The sequence below is a fragment of the Bombina bombina genome, chromosome 11, assembly GCF_027579735.1.
Source record: "Bombina bombina isolate aBomBom1 chromosome 11, aBomBom1.pri, whole genome shotgun sequence".
In the NCBI taxonomy this organism is placed as follows: Eukaryota; Metazoa; Chordata; class Amphibia; order Anura; family Bombinatoridae; genus Bombina; species Bombina bombina.
In genome coordinates this window covers 53,083,694-53,107,566 of record NC_069509.1, presented here as the reverse complement: position 1 = coordinate 53,107,566, position 23,873 = coordinate 53,083,694, and the positions used below count along the sequence as shown (strand labels likewise).

Below are 23,873 nucleotides of genomic sequence, written 5' to 3'. Positions count from 1 at the left end.
ACTTGTGTACATGTTATCAGGCCAAATTCACCAGGGGATGTAAACTTGTGTGCATGTTATCAGGCCAAAATCACCAGGGGATATAAACTTGTGTGCATGTTATCAGGCCAAATTCACCAGGGGATATAAACTTGTGTGCATGCTATCAGACCAAAATCACCAGGGGATGTAAACTTGTGTGCATGTTATCAGGCCAAAATCACCAGGGGATGTAAACTTGTGTGCATGTTATCAGGCCAAAATCACCAGGGGATGTAAACTTGTGTGCATGTTATCAGGCCAAAATCACCAGGGGATGTAAACTTGTGTGCATGTTATCAGGCCAAAATCACCAGGGGATGTAAACTTGTGTGCATGTTATCAGGCCAAAATCACCAGGGGATGTAAACTTTTGATCAGGGTCATTTGGGTAGTTTCTGTTGTCATTATGAATTAAAAAGAGTAAACACAGTTGATTAATAAATGGCTTCAGCCAAACACTAACCATGAGTGAAAGAAAAGTTTTTGTGTTATCGTTCATATTCTCTGAAAAATGGCCAAGAAATCATAAATTCTGCCATGGTAAGTGTGTGTATGTATATATATATATATATATATATATATATATATATATATATATATATATATATATATATATATATATACATACATACAGGGAGTGCAGAATTATTAGGCAAGTTGTATTTTTGAGGATTAATTTTATTATTGAACAACAACCATGTTCTCAATGAACCCAAAAAACTCATTAATATCAAAGCTGAATAGTTTTGGAAGTAGTTTTTAGTTTGTTTTTAGTTATAGCTATTTTAGGGGGATATCTGTGTGTGCAGGTGACTATTACTGTGCATAATTATTAGGCAACTTAACAAAAAACAAATATATACCCATTTCAATTATTTATTTTTACCAGTGAAACCAATATAACATCTCAACATTCACAAATATACATTTCTGACATTCAAAAACAAAACAAAAACAAATCAGTGACCAATATAGCCACCTTTCTTCGCAAGGACACTCAAAAGCCTGCCATCCATGGATTCTGTCAGTGTTTTGATCTGTTCACCATCAACATTGCGTGCAGCAGCAACCACAGCCTCCCAGACACTGTTCAGAGAGGTGTACTGTTTTCCCTCCTTGTAAATCTCACATTTGATGATGGACCACAGGTTCTCAATGGGGTTCAGATCAGGTGAACAAGGAGGTCATGTCATTAGATTTTCTTCTTTTATACCCTTTCTTGCCATCCACGCTGTGGAGTACTTGGACACGTGTGATGGAGCATTGTCCTGCATGAAAATCATGTTTTTCTTGAAGGATGCAGACTTCTTCCTGTACCACTGCTTGAAGAAGGTGTCTTCCAGAAACTGGCAGTAGGACTGGGAGTTGAGCTTGACTCCATCCTCAACCCGAAAAGGCCCCACAAGCTCATCTTTGATGATACCAGCCCAAACCAGTACTCCACCTCCACCTTGCTGGCGTCTGAGTCGGACTGGAGCTCTCTGCCCTTTACCAATCCAGCCACGGGCCCATCCATCTGGCCCATCAAGACTCACTCTCATTTCATCAGTCCATAAAACCTTAGAAAAATCAGTCTTGAGATATTTCTTGGCCCAGTCTTGACGTTTCAGCTTGTGTGTCTTGTTCAGTGGTGGTCGTCTTTCAGCCTTTCTTACCTTGGCCATGTCTCTGAGTATTGCACACCTTGTGCTTTTGGGCACTCCAGTGATGTTGCAGCTCTGAAATATGGCCAAACTGGTGGCAAGTGGCATCTTGGCAGCTGCACGCTTGACTTTTCTCAGTTCATGGGCAGTTATTTTGCGCCTTGGTTTTTCCACACACTTCTTGCGACCCTGTTGACTATTTTGAATGAAACGCTTGATTGTTCGATGATCACGCTTCAGAAGCTTTGCAATTTTAAGAGTGCTGCATCCCTCTGCAAGATATCTCACTATTTTTGACTTTTCTGAGCCTGTCAAGTCCTTCTTTTGACCCATTTTGCCAAAGGAAAGGAAGTTGCCTAATAATTATGCACACCTGATATAGGGTGTTGATGTCATTAGACCACACCCCTTCTCATTACAGAGATGCACATCACCTAATATTCTTAATTGGTAGTAGGCTTTTGAGCCTATACAGCTTGGAGTAAGACAACATGCATAAAGAGGATGATGTGGTCAAAATACTTATTTGCCTAATAATTCTGCACTCCCTGTATATATATATATATATATATATATATATATATATATATAAATATTTATTTAAAATTATTTACAGTAAATACACTAACACACTATTAAATATTAATATTTCATAAATATATATATATATATATATATATATATACAAATATGTGTGTATACATACTATGTTTTTCTTCTTAATAGGGAAGAGTCCATAGCTGCATTCATTACTTTTGGAAAATACAGAACCTGGCCACCAGGAAGAGGCAAAGACACCCCAGCCAAAGGCTTAAATACCTCCCCCACTTCCCTCATCCCCCAGTCATTCTTTGCCTTTTCGTCACAGGAGGTTAGCAGAGAAGTGTCAGAAGTTCCAGATAGTCTCTTATGGAGGGTAGTACTCTTCGCAATGGGACTGGAGTTTTAAAGTGAAGGTCAATTTTTGCTATTCTCAAGACATCATGTATAAACTTAGGTTGAATATATTACAGTCGCTGACTTTATATGTATAACTAACTATTGCTTTTCATGTAAAATTAATTTTTTATATACCTCCGTTATCGCGCTTAGCTCCGCCCCTACAACACTTCCTTATTCTGCTCTTATGACGTAGCTTTGGTTGTTAGAATTGGACTACGCTCGTGCACCAGTGATTTCGTTTAAATGCGCATGCGTATCCTCAAGTCAATAGCGCATGCGTTTCAGTAAGTGCCGTAATAAAGTAGTATAGATTGTTGGAAATAAAATTATATGCTGCTGGATCGTGCAAATATTGTTGACCGCGGTAATGAAAATAATTAATAATTACAATGTTAGCCCAATAAATTAATAAGCCATGCTGTAGATTCAATGTAACAATGATTATGAGCTGACAATGCATGCGCGTTACATGAACGAGCATGCCGATGATGCGCTGTTTGCTTAAACGCATGCACATAAGGTGGCGATGACGAAAGTGAAAAGGGGCTGGACGCCACGGGGTTAAAATATCGATTGGAGCGCAATTATGTCAATCAATGAAGGCACAATGGCGGGCGGATTGTACAGCCGAAACAACAGAGCGTATTAAAAAAGTTAAAATTACAACTTTTTATTGCGTTAACATATAATTTGATGAACATCATAATGAATTTAGCTAAGATATTGAAAAATGCTATCCACAACTTCAGACTTGACCTTCACTTTAAGTAATCCTGTCAGTGAGAGCATGGATGAAAGAGTCTGGAGATGCAGGGGGAGTTCTTCTGCAAAACCATCCCAACTCATATTAACATCTCCTTAGTAATCCGTGTTGACGAGTTTCGCTGCCTACCTTTCTTCACTCAAGTCCATGTCGGAAGCGAGGCTACTATCTGTCACACTTGAAGGGCCGTGTTCCTGTTCCACGGCGTAGATTCCGGTAAGATCGTTTCATTTTATTTCAATGCGAGAGTGTATTATTGACAAAACAAAGTAGGGTCCCAGTGGGACTCCTTCTATCTTAATAAGGAATCATGGGTTAATATATCCTGAGGGGGGTTATTGAACAGGGGGGACTTTATATCATGTTTGTTATATGGTTATATCCGCAAGGGTGTAGCTATACCTAGGCTCACGGCCTTTACGGAACATAATGGCCTTCTTTTCATGACGCAATCTCTTAGATTGCTTGCCCTTTTTGTGACTGGCATGGTGCACCTAGTGATGGGTGCGGTTACGTTGTTTTTCACTTCCGTATGCTGACTGTGTGTGACCGAGAGAGTTTAGCTCGTGGGTTGTCTGGTTCACAGGAGGCGGTGAGTGCCCCAGCCATTGGGGGTGTTAAAGGGTGCCAGTTAGTTTTTGTCATTTTTGTACTCCCAAGATTATGGAGGATTCTGACATGCGAGACACGGATGCCTCTGATACGGAGAATGCGTCTTGTGATGAATATGAAATGGCCCGGGTAATCAATGCCCATCAGTTATGTTCCGATTGCTGAGTACTCTCTTCTCCCGAAGCAGGGAGCTTAGAGTGCGTTGAACCATCCGCCTCCGAGGTTTTCATGACCCGTGATGCGCGTGTCCCAGATCCTTTCCCGGCTACGCACGCAGGTGTCCCTATAGCCTTTACTCCTCCGGAGGGTGGCTTGTTTCCTCCAGAGGTTACGACACGGTTCTGCATTTATATCTCCCTAGTGAAGTATTTCTAAGATACTGTCTGTGTAATGTTAACCAAGGCCCATCAAGCGTGGGATTCAGTTCGGCCTTCTGGGGAAGCGTTGGTCCGGCGAGGGATGATTTTGCCTTCCGTTATCGTCTGGCTTGCCTGTGTGTTCTTTTAAGACATGCTTTGGCAATATTGGAGGATCCCAGTCCTAGTGGGCCAAGAGATCCGAGGCCTTAGAAGCTGGATGGCAAAATGGGTATGACGTTTGGGGATGAAGCCAATCTCCTTAACTTCTCTGTTTTTGTTTTTTTTTTGTTTGTTTTCAGTTCCAGTCTGAGCTTGGGTGAATGGGGCTCCTAATCGGCTGGTTGTCGTTTTCATTCACCTTGGGCGTTCACCCGATGGGTGCTGCCTTCATTTTATTTTTTGATCCGGATGGATGTTTAATTTGTTGTTTTTCCTTAAGCTCATGTCTGTTAGAATTTCGTTTTATGAACTTTCTTCTCTGGAACGATACTTGCGATTAGTGGTTGCGTGAGAATTCCCTCGGAGGTTTCACAATTGTTGAATATTAGAATTATGTTTTTCTAGTTCATTGATCAATCCTTCAGGACGATTTTTCTTGGACCTTGAGCAGTTCTGGAGTGTCCTTATACCAGACTAGTACTGGTCGGACACTTTTTTGTCTGTTACCAGGGTTCATGTCACCTTTGTGGTGCTGACTAAATCCTGTTGGGTTCTAAATGTCACTTGGCCTATTCTATGGACTCCGGGCTCGGATCCTACTGAAGTATGAGACCTGTTGTTTATATGCAACCTCTCCGGATGGAGGGTTGTGAGTGCCAATTTAAAGGGACACTGAACCCAAAAAAATCTTTCGTGATTCAGATAGAGCATGAAATTTTAATCAACTTTCTAATTATTTCCTATTATCAAATTGTCTTCACTCTCTTGGTATCTTTATTTGAAATGCAAGAATGTAAGTTTATATGCCGGCCCATTTTTGGTGAGCAACCTGGGTTGTTCTTGCTGATTGGTGGATAAATTCATCCACCAATGAAAAAGTGCTGTCCAGAGTACTGAACCAAAAAAAAAACCCTTAGCTGCCTTCTTTTTCAAATAAAGATAGCAAGAGAACAAAGAAAATTTGATAATAGGAGTAAATTAGAAAGTTTCTAAAAATTGCATGCTCTATCTGAATCACAAAAGAAAAAATGTGGGTTCAGTGTCCCTTTAAGGTTGGCTGGTTCATGCTACTCGCCTGGGATACAGATCTATTTTTACAGACGCCATCATGGTTCTTCAGGTCCCTGGGGACTCAGAACCGTTATCTTCATTTCTTTGGAGTTGGGAGATGTGTGTGACCTTTGTGGTCTGGTATGCCGAGTGATTACCGATTTGAGTTTCACTCGAAGTTCTTCCGGATGCTGATTCTTTAGCCTATTAAGCATTTTCTTGCGGTGGGGGAGTCTCATTCCTTCCTGCCTTGGGTGGATCATATAGTCTGGATGCGCGGGCATGTTTTTCTTCCTCTACTCTTGAGTTGTGTTACTCTAAGAGGTGGTGTGCAGGGGTTCCCTGCCTTCTGTGGGGGGCTACAGCTCAAGTGTTTGCCTGCTTAAAGTAGTTTCTTTGGAAGATAGATCCTTCAAGGATCTCTGGCTGTTGTCTTCCATTTTGTACCCTTGGTCTGACCACGGTCTTTGACGTTCGGGTGTCTTGCATCCTGGTTGCAGTTCTAGCCTTGGGGATTGTCAGTGAAGAGTCAATGTCTGGTACGGATGGCCGCCCTTCTGGGTTCAGGTAGTTGACCTTTTATTCTCGATGCTCCGTTAGGGGCTTCATTGGCGGTGCCTTACCTTTAACTCTCTGGGATGGCGAGCAAGGTCCAGGGTTACCATTCGCCTTCGGGTGTTGGTTGCTACCCTGCCTGTGTGTGTAACACGTGTTATCGCTTGCCTACGAGATTCCCTTGCGATCCATATGCACTGGGTGCTGAATCTTAGACCGTTTAGGAGTTCTTCGTGACTCTTGGGTTTGGGGCTATTGCTATATCGCCAAGTCTATGGACTTTAGAGGTGCACTCCTCCTTGTAGGAGGCAGTTGGGGTTCCTTTGGAAGTTGGATCTTTCGATTGACTCCTTTGGAGGACCCTGGCCTAGGTCCATGTCTCTCCTTGGATGGGTGTGGACGGATCGGTCTCACACTAGATGTTTTTGGTCCCGCGGGCCTCTCTCGTAGGGGCCGGGGCTCTGTGAGAGATGTCAATCTGACGGTGGCTTAGGCTTTAGGTCCTTCTGACGGGTCCCTACTGGTCTTCTGGTGCATTTAAGATGTTCCTGTAGACTCCAGGTGTCTTTTCACTGGATTGGTGATATGGCCGAGGAGTCTCGCCTCTATGTAGGGTATTTTTCCGTTGTTTCATTCCCTTCTCTTCTAGAGGGGGGGTTGGGTTCTCCAGGTTCGGAGTTACCTTAGTATCTGTGGCGTCCTGTGGGTCCTTGATTCTTGCCTTACAGGGGTTTTTCCCCTTCTTACGTTTCGGGATCCTGGAAGGGGAGCTGCAATGTAGTGCCTGGTTCCTCAGTTCCTGCAGCGGGAGTCTGAGGGTTTGCACCCTTTGGGGCTTCTGCTATATGTTGGATCTGATATATAAATGCCGAGAGTCTGAGGGCCTTCTTCCCTTGGGGAGTGTTCTTCCTTTGACTAAGACAGCGTGTAGGGGGTCACGTACCCGAGCACAATGTCTATCCTGACTCACTCTTCAGTCTTTGACTAGCCTTTGGGCTTGGGACCATTCTCCTGGAGGGAAGGTTGGGGATCGGTTACCATATGCAGCGTTGACCGTTTTCTTAGTGTTGGTCCTCTTCTTTGTGGGAGGACTTTGGATGTCCTCCTCTTTCTACTGGCGTCTGGTGCCGGGAGGGGGCGCTCCTTGGAGCGGTTATCGGAGTGCTTTAAGCCCTTGGAAGGTAAGTTGAAGCCACCCACAGTTATTTGCTCTGTGATGGTGTATCCAGCTACAGCTAATTGCATTTGTCTGTATGCTAACAAACTTTGAAGCACCTTTCGGTGGTTTGGGTTAGCAACGGTGGGTCAGTCTTCCTCCTGGAAGCTGGTCTTTAAAAGTTCCTGTTCAGGCGGTTTGAGGTTCTTTTTGGAGAGCTCTTCTAGCTGCTGGATACTTATCCTGTTTCTGCCTGTCTAGCCTGAAGGTCTAGATATGTTATGAGGCAATGGGGGACTCATGGTTTTCCTGGAGTACCTTAGGTTATGGTACAGGGTCAGGGATATGTGGGTGTTCCACAAGTCCTTTTTTGGCACATGTTTCCCTGTGTATGGATCCTTTTTCTCGGTCCTTGTGTTTCTTGGGAGATAGTCTCCCTGGGTGTTGCTATTGTAGACAACCATGGATTGTTCTATATGTGTGGAGTGGAAAAAGTTCCTTTGGATTTTTCCTGGACTCTGTTTTCCCTCTTGGGGGCAGTTGCGGTCCTTGTCCTTGGCTGGGTACCTTCTTGGGAGTTGTGATCCGCGGGGCGGATGCCTCGGAGGTTGTTGGGCTTGACAGACTCTGGGACTGAGTGGATTTTAGTTCGGCTTTGCCAGCGGTGTAACTAATATGCAGTTACCTGGGCTCGGGTTTTCTCCCGTGTCGTTTGTACTTAAATTTTAGGGTGTTGAGTAATTCAGGCTGTGGTGCCTTTTGAAGGGGCCGCCTTTTATACCCACCCATTGTTGCATTCAGTGTCCTCTAGCTTGGGTATTTTTTTCCCCAAAAGTAATGAATGCAGCTGTGGACTCTTCCCTTTTAAGAAGAAAAACATAAATTATGCTTACCTGATAATTTTATTTTCTTCTGAAGGGAAGAGTCCACAGCTCCTGCCCGTGTTTTTTCTCTATAAGGCGGCTGTAATTTTTTGTTCTTCTGGCACCTTTTTTCACCCTGATATTTCTCCTACTGTTCCTTGTTCCCTTGGCAGAATGACTGGGGATGAGGAAAGTGGGGGAGGTATTTAAGCCTTTGGCTGGGGTGTCTTTGCCTCCTCCTGGTGGCCAGGTTCTGTATTTTCCAAAAGTAATGAATGCAGCTGTGGACTCTTCCCTTTAGAAGAAAATGAAATTATCAGGTAAGCATAATTAGTTTTTTAATGTGTTTATATGTGTATATATGTTTGTAAATATAAAAATAGAAAAGTAAACATTAAACTTGCATGATTCAGATAGAGCATGTAATTTTAAGACACTTTTAAATTCACTTCTATTTTCAAATGTGCTTCGTTCTCTTGGTATTGAAAAAGAATACGCACATATCCTACACTAGTGGGAGCTGCTGCTAATTGGTGGCTGCACACATTTATCTTTTGTGATTGGCTGACTAGATGTGTTCAGCTAGCTGCCAATAGTGCAATGCTGTTCCTTCAGCAAAGGATAACAAGAGAACGAAGCAAATTTGAAATGGAAGTAAATTGGAAAGTTGTTTAATAATGTATGTTCTATTCAAATCATGAAAGAAAATGTTGGGGTTTCCTGTCCCTTTAAAGGGACATTGACCACCAAATACATGCTAGACATAATGATGTATTCAAAGCAAAGATTAGCCCGAGAATCATACGCACATAAATAAATATTACAATATTTATAGCACCTGGGTGGTAATCAGCCTTAGAACAGGCTATTACACTATTGTTTTTCCCTGGTTTCCTTAGGTGTTTAAAGCCGGTTATCTTCTCTGCTGGTTCACGTTAATGACCGTTATAAATATTTTTTTTTTTTGGTAGTCACTGTATGGACATAATGGACTATATCTGTATAGCCTGCAGCATTTTCTCACATATTTTATACACTTTTTAGTGTGTGGTTATGCTTTTGTTTGTGTGAAAATTAATATAACCGCTAATTTGTATTTTAAAACACAGTCACAATGTTGGACTGAATTCGCACAAAACTTTAGATAGTCCTCTATTCTGCAAACATAATATGAGGCCGCGCTCACGTGCTTAGTGAAACGTCTGCTGTAACTAAGTATAGCGTCTGGTAATGCTTCGTATAATGCCTTTTTGTTTCTTATGAAGCCCATTTAATTAAAATGTACTACTCCATACGGTCTGTGTTTCTTCTTAAAGGGAAATGAAAGTAAAAAATGAAACTATTGCTATTTTAACACCCTTTCCAATTTACTTCTATTACCAAATGTAATTAATTCTCTTGAAATCTTTTGTTGAAGAGCACTAGATAGTACTCAAGGCTCATGCATGCTTCTAAACCTATATGGCAGCAGTGTTTGCAACAATATTTTGAACAATGTTATTCATAACAATTTACCCGTGCACGCTCCTTAGTCAACTTCAGTATGCTCTCATGGAAAGGAGCTTTTTAACAAAGGAGACCTATAGAATGATGTACATTTGACAATGAAAATAAACTGGATTTTTTTTTAAATTGTCCTTTTTACATTTTTCTCATTTCTGGTGCTCTTCGCTTCCTCTTAATCCTCCCACGCTGACTCTTGTACTTCTATTTGACCACATTCCTTCTTTCTTACTATTCCTTGTCCCTTTGTTTCCCAGCAAGCAGAGCAGCTGCTGAAGCACGAGGAGGCCGGGCTGGGAAAGAGTCCGCAGCAGCCAGCAGTTTGTCTGGTATCAGCCTTCAGGAGGCTCAGCAGATACTAAACGTGACCAAGCTCCACGCAGAAGACATCCAAAAGGTAACCTTAGCTGAATATGCGTAGCGCTCCGCCTCCTATGTAACTATAGTATTGCGTGCGTATGGATCTCGCTGATAGAGTCCTGTTTATTTATAGTCTGTATGTACGGCGCATCATTAGCCTCAGCTATATTTTAAAGGCCCAGAGCTTTGCATTGTGGGGGTTTTCATCACAGAGGGCATTGCTGTGTTGCTCTGATATTCTGTGGCAGGAAAGTGATTCCATCTCCAGAATGGAAGATGCAACGGAAAAAGAATACAGATGGTTAAAGAGTCGTTAAAGGGATAGTAAAGTCCAAATTAAACTTTCATGATTCAGATAGGGCATGTCATTTTAAACAACTTTCTAATTTACTTTTATCATCAAATTTGCTTTGTTCTCTTGATATTCTTAGTTGAAGGCTAATACTAGGTAGGCTCATATGCTAATTTCTAAGCCCTTGAAGGCTGCCTCTAATTTAATGCATTTGACAGTTTTTTCACAGCTAGGGGGCTTTAGTTCATGTGTTTTATTTAGATAACATTGTGCTCATGCACGTGAAGTTATTTAAGAGTCAACACTTATTGCCTGAAATGCAAGCCTGCCAAAAGATCTGAGATAAGGAGGCAGTCAGCAGAAGCTTAGCTACAAGGTAATTACAGTGGCAAAAATTAATTCCCATAAAATTTGTAATTTAGCACAAAAAAAAATTTGCAGTGCTCTTGTAGCGTTTTCACTCACAGCAGTGAGTCTGGAGTGCGTTCTGCGAGAGTCTGCGGCACAGTCATTATTATTATTATTTCCATTTATTTATATAGCACAGCAAAATTCCCTAGCGATTGGTTGAAAAGTGAAAGTGCTGACTTTGTCTTATCGTACATTCATTATTCTTATACGTCTGTAAATGTCATGTAGATTTGTATTTTATTGTCTGACATTGCTTCCTCAATTAAAAAAGAAAAAAAAAGATAAACAACATTTAAGAAGGCATGGCCCAGTATTAAAAAACAACATAATTTTCTAACGAAATTAAGTTTTTAAATATATTTTAAAAGTTAATTGTGTCTGCAGACATTTTGCAATACATACAATAATTTCTGATGCAAACATAAAAAAATAACTTGAATTTCCCGTTAAAGTCACATTACACGTAAAATGACATCCTCTTATAAAATGGTTTATCGTGCACAGGAAATAAAGAATGCAATGTACGTTATTTATTTTTGTCCTATCCCCATCAGAGAGGCTGGAGGGTATCCTGCAGAGACCTGAACATTGACCCTACAACATAATACACAGTGATTGGTTGATCGTTCCAGGAGCTCATTTATATCTGCAAAAAATATATAGAGGTCATCCAGAGATATATAGTAGTGATAGATGTCTCAGGTCTTTTGTGGAGGAGTCGTTATAATTGCAACATGCAGCGTGTGGGAAGGATAGTGATGGGCAGTATGAATATCTGGAACAACAATAACAGCCACTAGTAAGCAAGGGAACTGAGGTGTGCACCTCTCCTATCACTACAGCTTATAGTAGTAAGAGTCTCCCAATGGGATAGTGCCAGTAAAACAGTGCTGTGCAACAATCCAGGTCTCCCAATTATATTGGTGCCAGTGATATAAGATTTAGTCCACTCCTGTGCCTTAGGGATTTATAGGCTCAAAAACTGTTAACGGCCATCCGCTTATTGCAGTAAATGAACGTCTAATCAGCTGATACCTCCCCTCCAGATATCCGGATCAAATCATTAAGAAAATAAGTACTGTACCGTATTTCTGCTGTATTCCCGGGCTCACTAAGCTTGTGTCCATGAACCTTTTAGCTGCAGCGTCTCCTTGAAGCTGTATAGCTGCAGCCGAAATCCTTAGCGTCTCACACACACGCTGCTTAGCGCCTGGGCTCCTCTCCCTGAATCTGAACTGTGTGACATCCGCAGCCGGCTCTCTGGTGTTGGATGAATAGCGTAGTGGAGTCCTAGTACTCCACGGAGAATAATATCACAAAAATAGAGTTCCAAACAACCCCTTAATGGCTTAAGGAGTGATGAAACCAACACGGGTATATAAAAAGTAAACGCTTTTATTGGTATCCAGTAAAAACGGCAGACTCCATAGGGTCAAAAAAAAATTGTGGTCTCATTTATATCTGTTTCTAATTGGCCACAGCAAAGGTGATAAGATAAACAACCCTTTAAAGGGACAGTCTACACCAGAATGTTTATTGTTTAAAAAGATAGCTAATCCCTTTATTACCCATTCCCCAGTTTTGCATAACCAACACTGTTATATTAATATATGTTTTACCTATGTTATTGCCTTGTATCTAAGCCTCTGCAGACTGCCCCCTTTGTCTCAGTGCTTTTGACAGACATACAGTTTGACCAATCAGTGCAGACTCCTAAATAACTATACGGGAGTGAGCACAATGTTATCTATGTGACACGCATGAACTTTTACTGTCTAACTGTGAAAAACTTTCAAAATGCTCAGAGCGGTTTTCAATGGTTTTAGAAAACAGTTTGAGCCTACCTAGGTTTAGCTTTTAAAAAACGCTACCAAGGGAGCAAAGCAATTTTAATGATAATAGTCAATTGGAAAGTTGTTTAAAATTGCATGCCCTATCTGAATCATGAAACTTTAATTTTGACTAGACTGTCCCTTTAAGGTTTCCAAGCATTTTGTGTTCAAAACAATTGCTAACAAAATGAGTGTGTAAATGCTTTATTATAATAAATAAAATAACAAAAACCTCATGTTAATGCCAGGGTTTAAAGTTCTATTTAAATGTTTAAAAGCATAGACATTCCAAAGTTAAAGAATCATTCGAGTCAAAACTTTAAATGCACATAAATGAATTACACCTTTGTATAGAAACTTATTTGCAATATACATGTAATGGCAAAAATGCTTCTAGTAAAAGTTATCACTGTTTTAGTGTTGGCATATCTCTCTGCACGTGCATGTGAGTCATAGCTAGATATTCTCAGTGCACCAGCATTTTAAATACTGCAGCAGCTCAGAGCGCCAGTGGGGCTTATATCATGTTGGCAATTAACAAATTGAGTCATTACCAGATAATAATACAAGCACCTTAGGCTCTCTGAGCAAGTGCTGATTAAAATGCTGGTGCACGGTGCATACTTAAATACACTTTTGATACAGCTCTAGCTTTTATAAGAAGTATTTTTGCTGACACTGGTATATTACACAAATGCTTCTATTCAAAACTGAAATGCATCAATGTTGATTCTAGTTTTGGCTGGAATGTCCCTTTAGCGCCCCATTAAAAGTTGTATTGTAATCCTAGGTGAGCTCAGGAGCGCTTGCATTTTGTCTCTAGCCAGCTGGTGTATGAAACAGAATTTGTAGCAATGTTATACACTGTTGCAAATCCTGCTGCCGTGGAATCGGGGCCGGTGTTCTGTTACGTTTGCCTACCGCGTTACGTTTGCCTACCTACTGTCACACCTACAATAAACGTGCAAATACTCTGTGCACGCTTGCGCAGTCCGCAAATATTACAGAACACCGTCCACAATTTTGGCACTAGCTGGAGGCATGAAAATATCAGTGCTATAAAAGGCAATATGTTTTTATTCAGTATATTGAATACTATTATACTGATGTATTTGATTAAAGGAGTCAACGTATTTCAATAAAGCAGACATAATATAAATAGTTACAAACATTCCCTTTCATGATGAAACACTAATACTGTATCCCACAAAAGTGAGTAAACCCCTAACATTTTGTAAATATTTTATTATATCTTTTCATGTGACAACACTGAAGAAATGACACTTTGTTACAATGTAAAGTAGTGAGTGTACAGCCTGTATAACAGGGTAAGTTTGCTGTCCCCTCAAAATAACTCAACACACAGCCATTAATGTCTAAACTGTTGGCAACAAAAGTGAGTACACCCCTGAGTGGAAATGTCCACCATTATTTTCCAGCACTGTCTTAACCCTCTTGGGCATGGAGTTCACCAGAGCTTCACGGTTTGCCACTAGAGTCCTCTTCCACTCCTCCATAACAACATCACAGAGCTGGTGGATGTTAGAGGCCTTGCGCTCCCCCCCACCTTCCGTTTGAGGATTCCCCACAGATGCCCAATAGGGTTTTTGTCTGGAGACATGCTTGGCTAGTCCATCACCTTTACCCTCAGTTTCTTTAGCAAGGCAGTGGTCGTCTTGGAGGTGTGTTTGGGGTTGTTGTCATGTTGAAATACCGCTTCAGTATGTCACAGTACATATTGGCATTCATGGTTCCCTCAATGAACTGTAGCTCCCCAGTGCCGGCAGCACTCATGCAGGCCCAGACCATGACACTCCCACCGCCATGCTTGACTGTAGGCAAGACACACTTTTCTTTGAACTCTTCACCTGGTTGCCACCACACACGCTTGACATCATAAATGTATCTTGGTCTCATCGGACCACAGGACATGGTTCCAGTAATCCATGTCTTTAGTCTGCTTGTCTTCAGCAAACTGTTTGCAGGCTTTCTTGTGCATCATCTTTAGAAGAGGCTTCCTTCTGGGATGACAGCCATGCGTACCAATTTGATGCAGTGTGCGACGTATGGTCTGAGCACTGACCCCCCCCCCCCCACCCCTTCAACGCTGGCAGCACTCATACGTCTATTTCCTAAACACAACCTCTGGATATGACGCTGAGCATGTGCACTTAGCTTCTTTGGTCGACCATGGCGAGGCCTGTTCTGAGTGGAACCTGTCCTGTGAAACTGCTGTATGGTCTTGCCCACCGTGCTTCAGGGTCTTGGCAATCTTCTTATAGCCTAGGCCATCTTTATGTAGAGCAACAATTCTTTTTTTCAGATCCTCAGAGAGTTCTTTGCCATGAGGTGCCATGTTGACTTCCAGTGACCAGTATGAGAGAGTGTGAGAGTGATAACACCAAATTTAACACCCATGCTCCCCACTCACACCTGAGACCTTGTAACACTAACGAGTCACATGACACTGGGGAGGGAAAATTGCTAATTGGGCCCAATTTGGACATTTCCACTTAGAGGTGTACTCACTTTTGTTGCCAACGGTTTAGATATTAATGGCTGTGTGTTGAGTTATATTGAGGGGACAGCAAATTTACACTGTTATACAGGCTGTACACTCACTACTTTACATTGTAGCAAACTGTCATTTCTTCAGTGTTGTCACCTGAAAAGATATAATAAAATATTTATAAAAATGTGAGGGATGTACTCACTTTTGTGGGATACTGTACATGCCCGTTTTTTTAACTATTTATATTATGTCTTCTTTATTTAAATACGTTCATTCCTTTAATCAAATACATCAGTATAATAATATTATATATAGAGAATAAAAGAACACAGTTGTAGGAAGCTTTATTTGGCACTGATACAGTATTTTGATGTCCCAAGCTAGTGCCAAAATTGTGGACAGTGTACTATAATATTTGCCGACTGCGGCAGTAAGTGCATTCGTTCAAGGGGTATTTGCAAGTTTATTATAGGCTTTGTGCTCTAATATTTGTCGACTGCGGCAGTGAGCGCATGCGTGCAAAGGGTATTAGCAAGTTTATTGTAGGCGTGGCCGTAAGCGTTACGTAGGTAGGCAAACGTAACGCGGTAGGCAAACACAACGGAACACCGGCACAAGATATTGTACTGCCAGGTTCTGAGAATGCATTGAGGCGCCCCCCCCCCCTCCCTGTAGTAACATTACTGATTACAATATCTGCCTACTAGACTGGCCACTGACCATAATAAGCCTGCCTACCTGCAAGCAATGCTTATGCACAATTACCCAATAAGTTAGAAAGAAGTTAGGGAAGCGATGCACTTGACCCACCTCGAATGTCACCTCTGACCAGTTTTGTGGCTTTGTCTCCGTGTGGAAAGTCATGGGCTCCCAGCAGCATAACCTCATCATGCACAGAAGGCACGAGTGGTCTGGGTCTGACAGCGAATGACTCGCTGAAGTGCTGCCTGAGTCCATTAGACCCACTTGGCTCCATGGTAGAGGCGGCCCTGCATTTAATGCTAAATACACGTGCACGCTCCTAAGCTCCTACCAGTCTACCTAGGTTTACTCCTCAACAAAGTATACCAAGGGAGAAAAAAAATAATTTTTACTTTGTGTTGCTAACACATTCCTATCATAGCTGCAACAATGAGGTTAATTTGTAACTTAATTGGCTTTATCTGGACAGAAGCCGTTGTTTCACACCTTAAAGGGACACTCAAGTCAAAATTAAACTTTCATTATTCAGATAGAGCAGCAATTTTAAACAACTTCCCAGTTTACTTCCATTAACAAAATGTGCACAGTCTTTTTATATTTAAACTTTGGGTCACCAACTCCTACTGAGCATGTGCAAGAATTCACAGAGTATACGTATTTGCATTTGTGATTGGCTGATGGCTGTCACATGGTACAGGGGGAGTGGAAATAGACATAACTTTTTAAATTGTCAGAAAAAAAATCTACTACTCATTTGAAGTTCAGATTAAGTGCTATTGCATTGTCTTGTTATCTTACATTTGTTTATGCAAATCTACTGCGTATACTGGTCCTTTAACAGAACTGTATTGTAAATATAAAGAAAACAGAGCTATGGAAAGTGTCTCAAATGCCTTTTTATGGTAATCATTTATTACAGCTAATCTCGTTCTTACATGATTGGAAACTTGTATAAAACTGCTGCCCTAACTGAATCATGAAAATGTCATTTTGACTTGACTGTCCCTTTAAAACCCTACAATTTACTTTTATCATCACATTTGATTTGTTTTCTTAGTATTCTTTGTTGAAAGCTAAATATAGCTCTTGAAGACTGCCTCATATCTCAGTGCATTTTATTAGCTTTTCACAGCTAGACAGCACTAATTCATGTGTGTCATTAGATAACATTGTGCTCGCTACCATGGAGTTACCTAGGAGTCAGCACTGATTGGCTAAAATGCAAGTCTTTCAAAAGAACTGAAATAAGGGGGCAGTGTGCAGAGGCTTATATACAAGGTAATCACAGAGGTAAAAAGTATATTATTATAACTTTGTTGGTTATGCAAAACTGGGGAATGGGTAATAAAGGGATTATCTATCTTTTAAAACAATAACAATTCTGGAGTAAACTGTCGGTGCCATCTAGTGGTGAACCCCAGCATTATGATCTGTTACTCACGTGATTTTTAGACATCTTTATGGTTAGTTTCAGAACCATTAAAAAAAGGTACCAAAGATAGCGTAACCCTTTTTTTAGGACACTGAAATGCCCACTACACAGTAACGGTGATTGCACAGCTCCTTCCTAGACCCTCACAATACTCACTGAACAAATAGATTCTACCGTCAAGTCTGCAGCTGCCGCCCTAATACTCTCTGTACCTCCCGCTGAGAGAAGCGTTTCTGGGGCAGTTATTTTACAATAACCGAGTGATGTACACTCAATACTGTTTGAGAAATAACTCTGCAGTGCTTGTGAAAAGGAACGGGAATAAAAACTGCTTCTGACTGGCGATACAAAAATCTACTTGAACCTGTGAGCATTTATAGGCAGGCTGCATTGTGACATACACGTTTAAAGGGACAGGAAACCCCCAGAGAGCATACCGTTTTTTTAAAGTTTCCAATTTACTTTGTCCTTATGGTGTTCTTTGTTGAAGAGATACCTAGGTAGGCATTTGGAGCACTACATTGCAGGAAATAGTGCTGCCCTCTAGTGCAAAACTGCTACCTTATAGTGCTCCAGACATGTGCACACCCCTGATCTTATGTCCCTGCTTTAAAAAAAAGATACCAAGAGAATGAAGATAATTGGATAATAGAAGTAAATTAGAAAGTTAAAACTGTAAGTTCTATCTGAATCATAAGACAAAGCTTTGTTTCATGCCCTTTTTAACATCATTTTGAAAGTGTAGCTGTTGAATTGTTTATGAACTCACAATGTTAATTTGCGGAGCAACTCTGCCTCGTGCTGTAGGTCTGGGCTTGGGAAATGTAGAGAACCATAGTACCCAGCAATCTCGCGCTGACGACTGGCAAAATAATCCTCAGCCCTGTTCCTAGGGGAGATGACTCGCAATACTGCAAGGTCCGGACCTCAAAAGCTGGATATGGCAAAACATCAGTATAGTGAGAGCAATGATCATAGTTGGGGGCAGCAGGTATGCGGTGGGGCTATTTTTCCCCTGGAGACGCCTATCATTGAATGTCCCTTTAACCTGCCTGTTCTGTTTTTGGGGCTCCTTTATGAAGGTACATTTGCAGCTGTGGAGGCTCACATGAGCCTGTAAGAAACACTTGATGTTCCCTGCTGCCTCAGACGTTGCAGATCAGACTAGGGTGGCTGATAACCCCTGTTCTTGCATGTTTGATTGCACAAGAGAGCTATTGTATTATCTTAAAGGGACATGAAACCTAACATTTTGCTTTCATGATTTAGATAGAACATACCATTTTAAACTACTTTCCAATGTACTTATATTATTAATTTTGCTTTATTCTCTTAGTATCTTTTATTGAAGGAGCAGCGATGCACTGCTGGGAGCTAGCTGAACATAATGGGTAAGCCAATGACAACAGGAATATATGTGCAGCCACCAATCAGCAGCTAGCTTCCAACTACTCAGTCTACCTAGGTATTCTTTTCAACAAAGGATACCAAAAGAACAAATTAGATCATAGAAGAAAATTGGAAAGTTGCTTAAAGTTGTTTGCTGTTTATGAATCCTGAAAGAAAAATTTTTGAGTTTCATGTCCCTTTAAATTTCGCTACCGATTGCTGATGGACAGGGTCCCTGACTGGGAACTTGTCTGCCCATACTGTCATATAAATACCTGTTTGCTCCCTGCCTGCCCAGCCGCTTCTCTTTAGCTTTTGTCCTGATTCTGAGTACATTGAGGTTTCATTGTTTATTTCCATTCATCCCTTTTATAAGTTCACTCTCTGCTACATTTTTATGGTCTCATAACGTTTTTTTTGTTTTCCTTCACAGAACTACGAGCACCTTTTTAAAGTGAACGACAAGACAGTTGGGGGCTCATTCTACCTGCAGTCTAAGGTGAGAGATCTCACAACACGCGGTACCGGGATCAGTGTTATACTGCACGTTTGTATGAAGTGAGAATTCACTGACATCGCACAAAACCAATGTTACAAACATAGAATGTTTAATGAGCTAAAGTTATTAGTCACTCTTTAGTACAACATTGTAATAAAAATCAGCATGCGCTTGTCCGTTACTAACCCTAGATAAATAAAGAGGTTAAAGTCCTGTTGGGAGACACAACTATAGCAGTTCCTGAGCAGAACACAGCCAATCAGGAATGGCGGTTGCACAGTTTCCGCTTGGGAGCTGTAATTTAGCGTTGGTGTGCTATTTTACACTTCTGTAGTATGTTTGTATTTATGTGTGTAAAATAAATTTATAAAAAAATATTTATTTTAATGAAATGGTTAGTAAACAATTTAACCAGGTAATGTGATTACAGCAGCGGCAATATCCGTCTTTATCACAGGTAGTTTTGAGGAACTCTTGAATACTGAATAAATGTCTGATCTCTGCAGGTTGTACGAGCCAAAGAACGACTGGATCAAGAGTTAAATATCCAGGATAATGAACAGAAAGATCAGAGCAAACAGACGTGACAACAAGCACTTGCCCCTGACCACTTCACTGCCAGATAAGCCTGGAATACATTGCACGACAGTGAGAGAATATACAGATTTATGTGCTGCCGGCTTCTGAGACAGCAAAGGGACTCTCTCTTCCACCACCAAATCCTTGCTGTGTAATTTATAACGGTGACAATAAAGCTGTCTGATTTTGTAGGGTACCAACCTAAAGTAATGGTCTGTTCTTAACCATTTCAGTGCCAGAGGGGCAAGCAGATTGTATTGTTAAAAGCGGCAGAAAAAGAGCTGTTTTTAAAGGTGCCTATGAGACTGTTAAACGTGTTTTTTTTGTATGTAATTAAAATCTGTTTATATAGAAACTATCAGTAAATGCATATTTGTGCTCAGCAGATGTTGCACTTTAAATGTTTATTGGCTGACAGGGAAAACTCCCATTGTTGTATTCGTAGACGGGGGCAAGCCTCAAAAACCATTTTAAGGATTATTTATTTTTATTTTTTTGGGGGGGTTATTTACAAAAAAATAACCCACCGTACGTTTCCCATGGTGCAATTATTTGTATTCAGCTGTTTCTTGTGCTAACGAAGATCTTAGTAATAATTTTAGTTTAGTATTAAAGATGTAGAATCAACTTTTTTATTTTTTTGACTGAACCTTAATTTTATCACATTTTATTTTTAAACAAATTTTACTTTTATTAAGTAATGGTTAAACGCGCTCTTGGATACAACCAGGGATTGGAGCGTACGTATGTCTGCGTCTCTGACTCACCAGCTGTGTCCTTGTCTGGAGTCGCACATGAGGACAAGTTTTATTTATGTAACCCTTTTGTAGGAGTTAACACAGTAGAATAAAGGAACAAGTTTAAAAATAACATTAATGAGAATTAAGGTCCGTTAATGTCCTGTTTAAATAAAACAAACTTGCTGTTGTGGTTCTACAACAGATTAAACTACACAGATTATTGCTGTGTGCTTGTTATGAAATCATTTTGCCAAATTGAGGCTGCTGTGACCCTTGTGCTGCAAAATAAATGTACTTTTTGTTAAAATGTAATACACACCAACAAAAACCCTTTGGACTTGTCAGACGTCAGTAAAATTATATGATATAAAATCAGAGCAGTTGGTTTAAGAAAGTCTAATCTGTTCCACACCACAAATATATTGACTTTAATTGGACATTAAAGGGACAGGAAATACCAACATTTTCTTTCATGATTTGGATAGAACATACATTTTAAACAACTTTCCAATTATATTATCAAATTTGCTTCATTCTCTTGTTATCTTTTGCTGAAGGAACAGCATTACCCTACTGGCAGCTAGCGGAACACATCTAGTTAGCCAATCACAAGAGACAAATGTGTGCAGGCACCAATTAGTAACTAGCTCCCACTAGTGTAGGATATCTGCGCATTCTTTTTCAACAAGGGATATCAAGAGAACAAAGCACATTTGAAAACAGAAGCAAATTGTCTGAAAATGACACGCTCTATCAGTTTTTATATAGGCATAGGATGTATCAGCAATTAAGCACTGCATTAGCAAAACACCTGTATACAAAATATTTAATTAGTTTAACAGTCATTTACACGCTTTTAAAGGGACATTAAACACAAATTGTAAGCTGCACACTAATATACCTTCGTCTCTGAGTGAATTTGCTCTCTGTAATGCAGCTTTATTTTGTCAAATGATTTATTTTCTGTTTTATTCTTTTCACTGTGCCCCAGATACTTTTTAACCAATCACAATTTAATACACATAAATAATATTTAAGCACAAACTCTTGTTTGCACACGTGCAGTTAAAGGTGTGATTGCAATAGCCCTGCCCTCTTCTCTACCCGTAAGGTGGTTTAGCACTAATCAGATTAGTCATTTATACATCATTTATTAAACAGGTATTATAACAACCAGATATATCTAATCTCCACCTAATAGCTTATTTTGTAAGAAAAAAGGTCTAAAATCAAAGTAAACATAAAAAGAAACAGATTATTTTTAAAGAGCAAACAACATACTCGTTTTCTTGCAAAATGAGCACCTAGAAATCCTCAGTGTAACCACAGCCTACAGCTAAATAAGCCTTACAAAACCTAAGTTCTACTGTTACATGAGTTTTGCAGCAGAAGTCCTCTACTGAGCATGGGCAATAAACTAATGAGCTATTTTATGGTCTCCGAGCAACATTTGAAAGGAAGTAATGGACACTGCACAAATAAAGTTAAAAAGGAATAAGGTAAAATCAATTTAAAATGATGAATAATACATATTGTAATGATTTCTAGTAAGCATAACCCACTGCTAAGTGCTTTTGTGTTATATCCCTCAAACAACCTAGTATGCCCACTGCCATGCTTGCTGATGTAAAACTGATAATACACCTTAAAGGAGCAAATGACTAGAGAGATAAGGTGAGAGGGGGACATAAGTTTACAGAAAAGCCTCCCTGGGACAAAGTGGAACAAGCACAATTTTCTGTATTTTACAGCAAAAAAGGCAACGATAATAATAATTACATTATTATTACACTTTGAGTTTAATGAACTTTTTAAAAGAAGAGCAGTTCGGAGATAAACCCCTTGAAAATCCTGGTGAAATTCATGTTCATTGTCTCCTGTGGCCAATTAGAGACAAAACTAAATCATCTTGTGCTCAGCTTTAGGCCTTGAGTATAATGTTGGAGGGTCAGGAACTTTAGACTACTCCAGTTTTTTTAGGAAATGAAAAAAAACAGCTCCTTTTTTTTTAGGGATTTATATTTAAAATTTATTTTCACTAAGAAAACATTTTGGGTTTAATGTCCCTTAAACTTACAAAGCGGTGCCCCTTTATTTCTTAGTCAGCAGCATCTTCGAATGCCACAAACCATCCCCACCAATGAGACAAAATGAAACACAAGAAAACATACTTCTAAAGAGATTTTTTAATCTTTTTATTTATTTAATTTTTTTCTTAAAGATTTTGTCAGTCATATAAACGCTCCCAGCTTGAGGGATAGCGTCTCGTTGGCAGCTTGCCCTCTCGGGCACACACACAGGACAGTCTCCGCACGCTAGGGGCGGTCTCGTCATGACGCAGTCACATATTGCTCTCGCTGTGTCTCGCACAAGCAAGAACGGTCTGTCTCCGTGACCAAGGAGTGGGACACAAAAAGTGTTGGGGAATAAAGGAGATTAGTTATGATACAGAAGGCACTTCACCTAGTTGCCTGAAGACCATTGCTCTAGTACCAAGGGGATACATACAATATCTCTCTATTAACTGACTTCCATTTATTTTGTAGCCTGAACTGAGAAAGATGTCATGAAGCGGATTACGCTCCAGATTCAGAAAAAGACGTTGCCATGCCAGTAATTCATACTACACAACTAGATGTTCATACCTTATTATAATGAGCAGTATATATTACATTTATGGCTTTTACTTTCTATGTCATTATGCGCAAGATTCATTTCTTTACATTCTGATATTCCATATATGGAATTTGCCAGGGCAAACATAGAAATCTCAGCAATGCAGGTTTGCGCAAGATGGCGTCTGCTGGCTGTAGGGATTCATTCCATTACATAAATAATATATATTATTCTGGGTATGGAAACCGCCTTTAAAAAGGACACAGAAATCAAAATGAAAAGTTTGTGGTTCATATAAAGTGTAATTGGAGAAAAAATCCATTGACCTCTGTTATCAAATTTTAACTCTCTGTGTCGACAATTAGCTTGTTTCCATAAAAGCATACCTAGGTATGTTTTAGATAAAGGGCTTTCAAACCTGACCTCAGGACTCCCTAACAGGCCAGATTTTCAGGATATCTGAACTAGAGCACAGGTGAAATAATCAGCTAACTAGAAAACATGGTAATCTGAAAATCTGGCCTGTTGGGGAGGCTTGAGGAAAGGTTTGAAAAACCTGTGTGTGTGTGTGTATATATATATATATATATATATATATATATATATATATATATATATATATATATATATATATATATATATATATATATATATATATATATATATAGTAAGTTACATGCACACTCCTGAGCCCACCTAGGGGTTCTCAACTATCCTGTATCTTACGGTATTGTCACAGGTCCTGAGGTCTGGCCCACTAGTAGTCCACAGCTGTTCATTATACAGGTTTTAAGGGACTTTGTGAGCCACACTCATGCCCCACCTAAATATACCCACAAACCTGCCCTCCCAAAGTGCCCCCTCCGAAAATGGTAGGTATTCT

At 40.2% G+C, this 23,873-nt stretch overlaps 1 protein-coding gene across 2 annotated transcripts in view; it reads left to right on the top strand.

Moving 5' to 3' along the window:
• LOC128642390 (mitochondrial import inner membrane translocase subunit tim16) overlaps positions 1-19,989 on the top strand; it is a 353,230-nt gene extending 333,241 nt beyond the window's left edge. For both annotated transcript variants that reach the window (XM_053695146.1, XM_053695145.1), the window contains 3 exons: positions 9,884-10,023; positions 18,990-19,055; positions 19,562-19,989. In XM_053695146.1, coding sequence (XP_053551121.1) covers positions 9,884-10,023; positions 18,990-19,055; positions 19,562-19,642 — 287 coding nt within the window. In that variant the 3' untranslated portion in view covers positions 19,643-19,989. The remainder of the gene's footprint in view (positions 1-9,883; positions 10,024-18,989; positions 19,056-19,561) is intronic.
• The last annotated feature ends 3,884 nt before the right edge of the window (positions 19,990-23,873 follow it).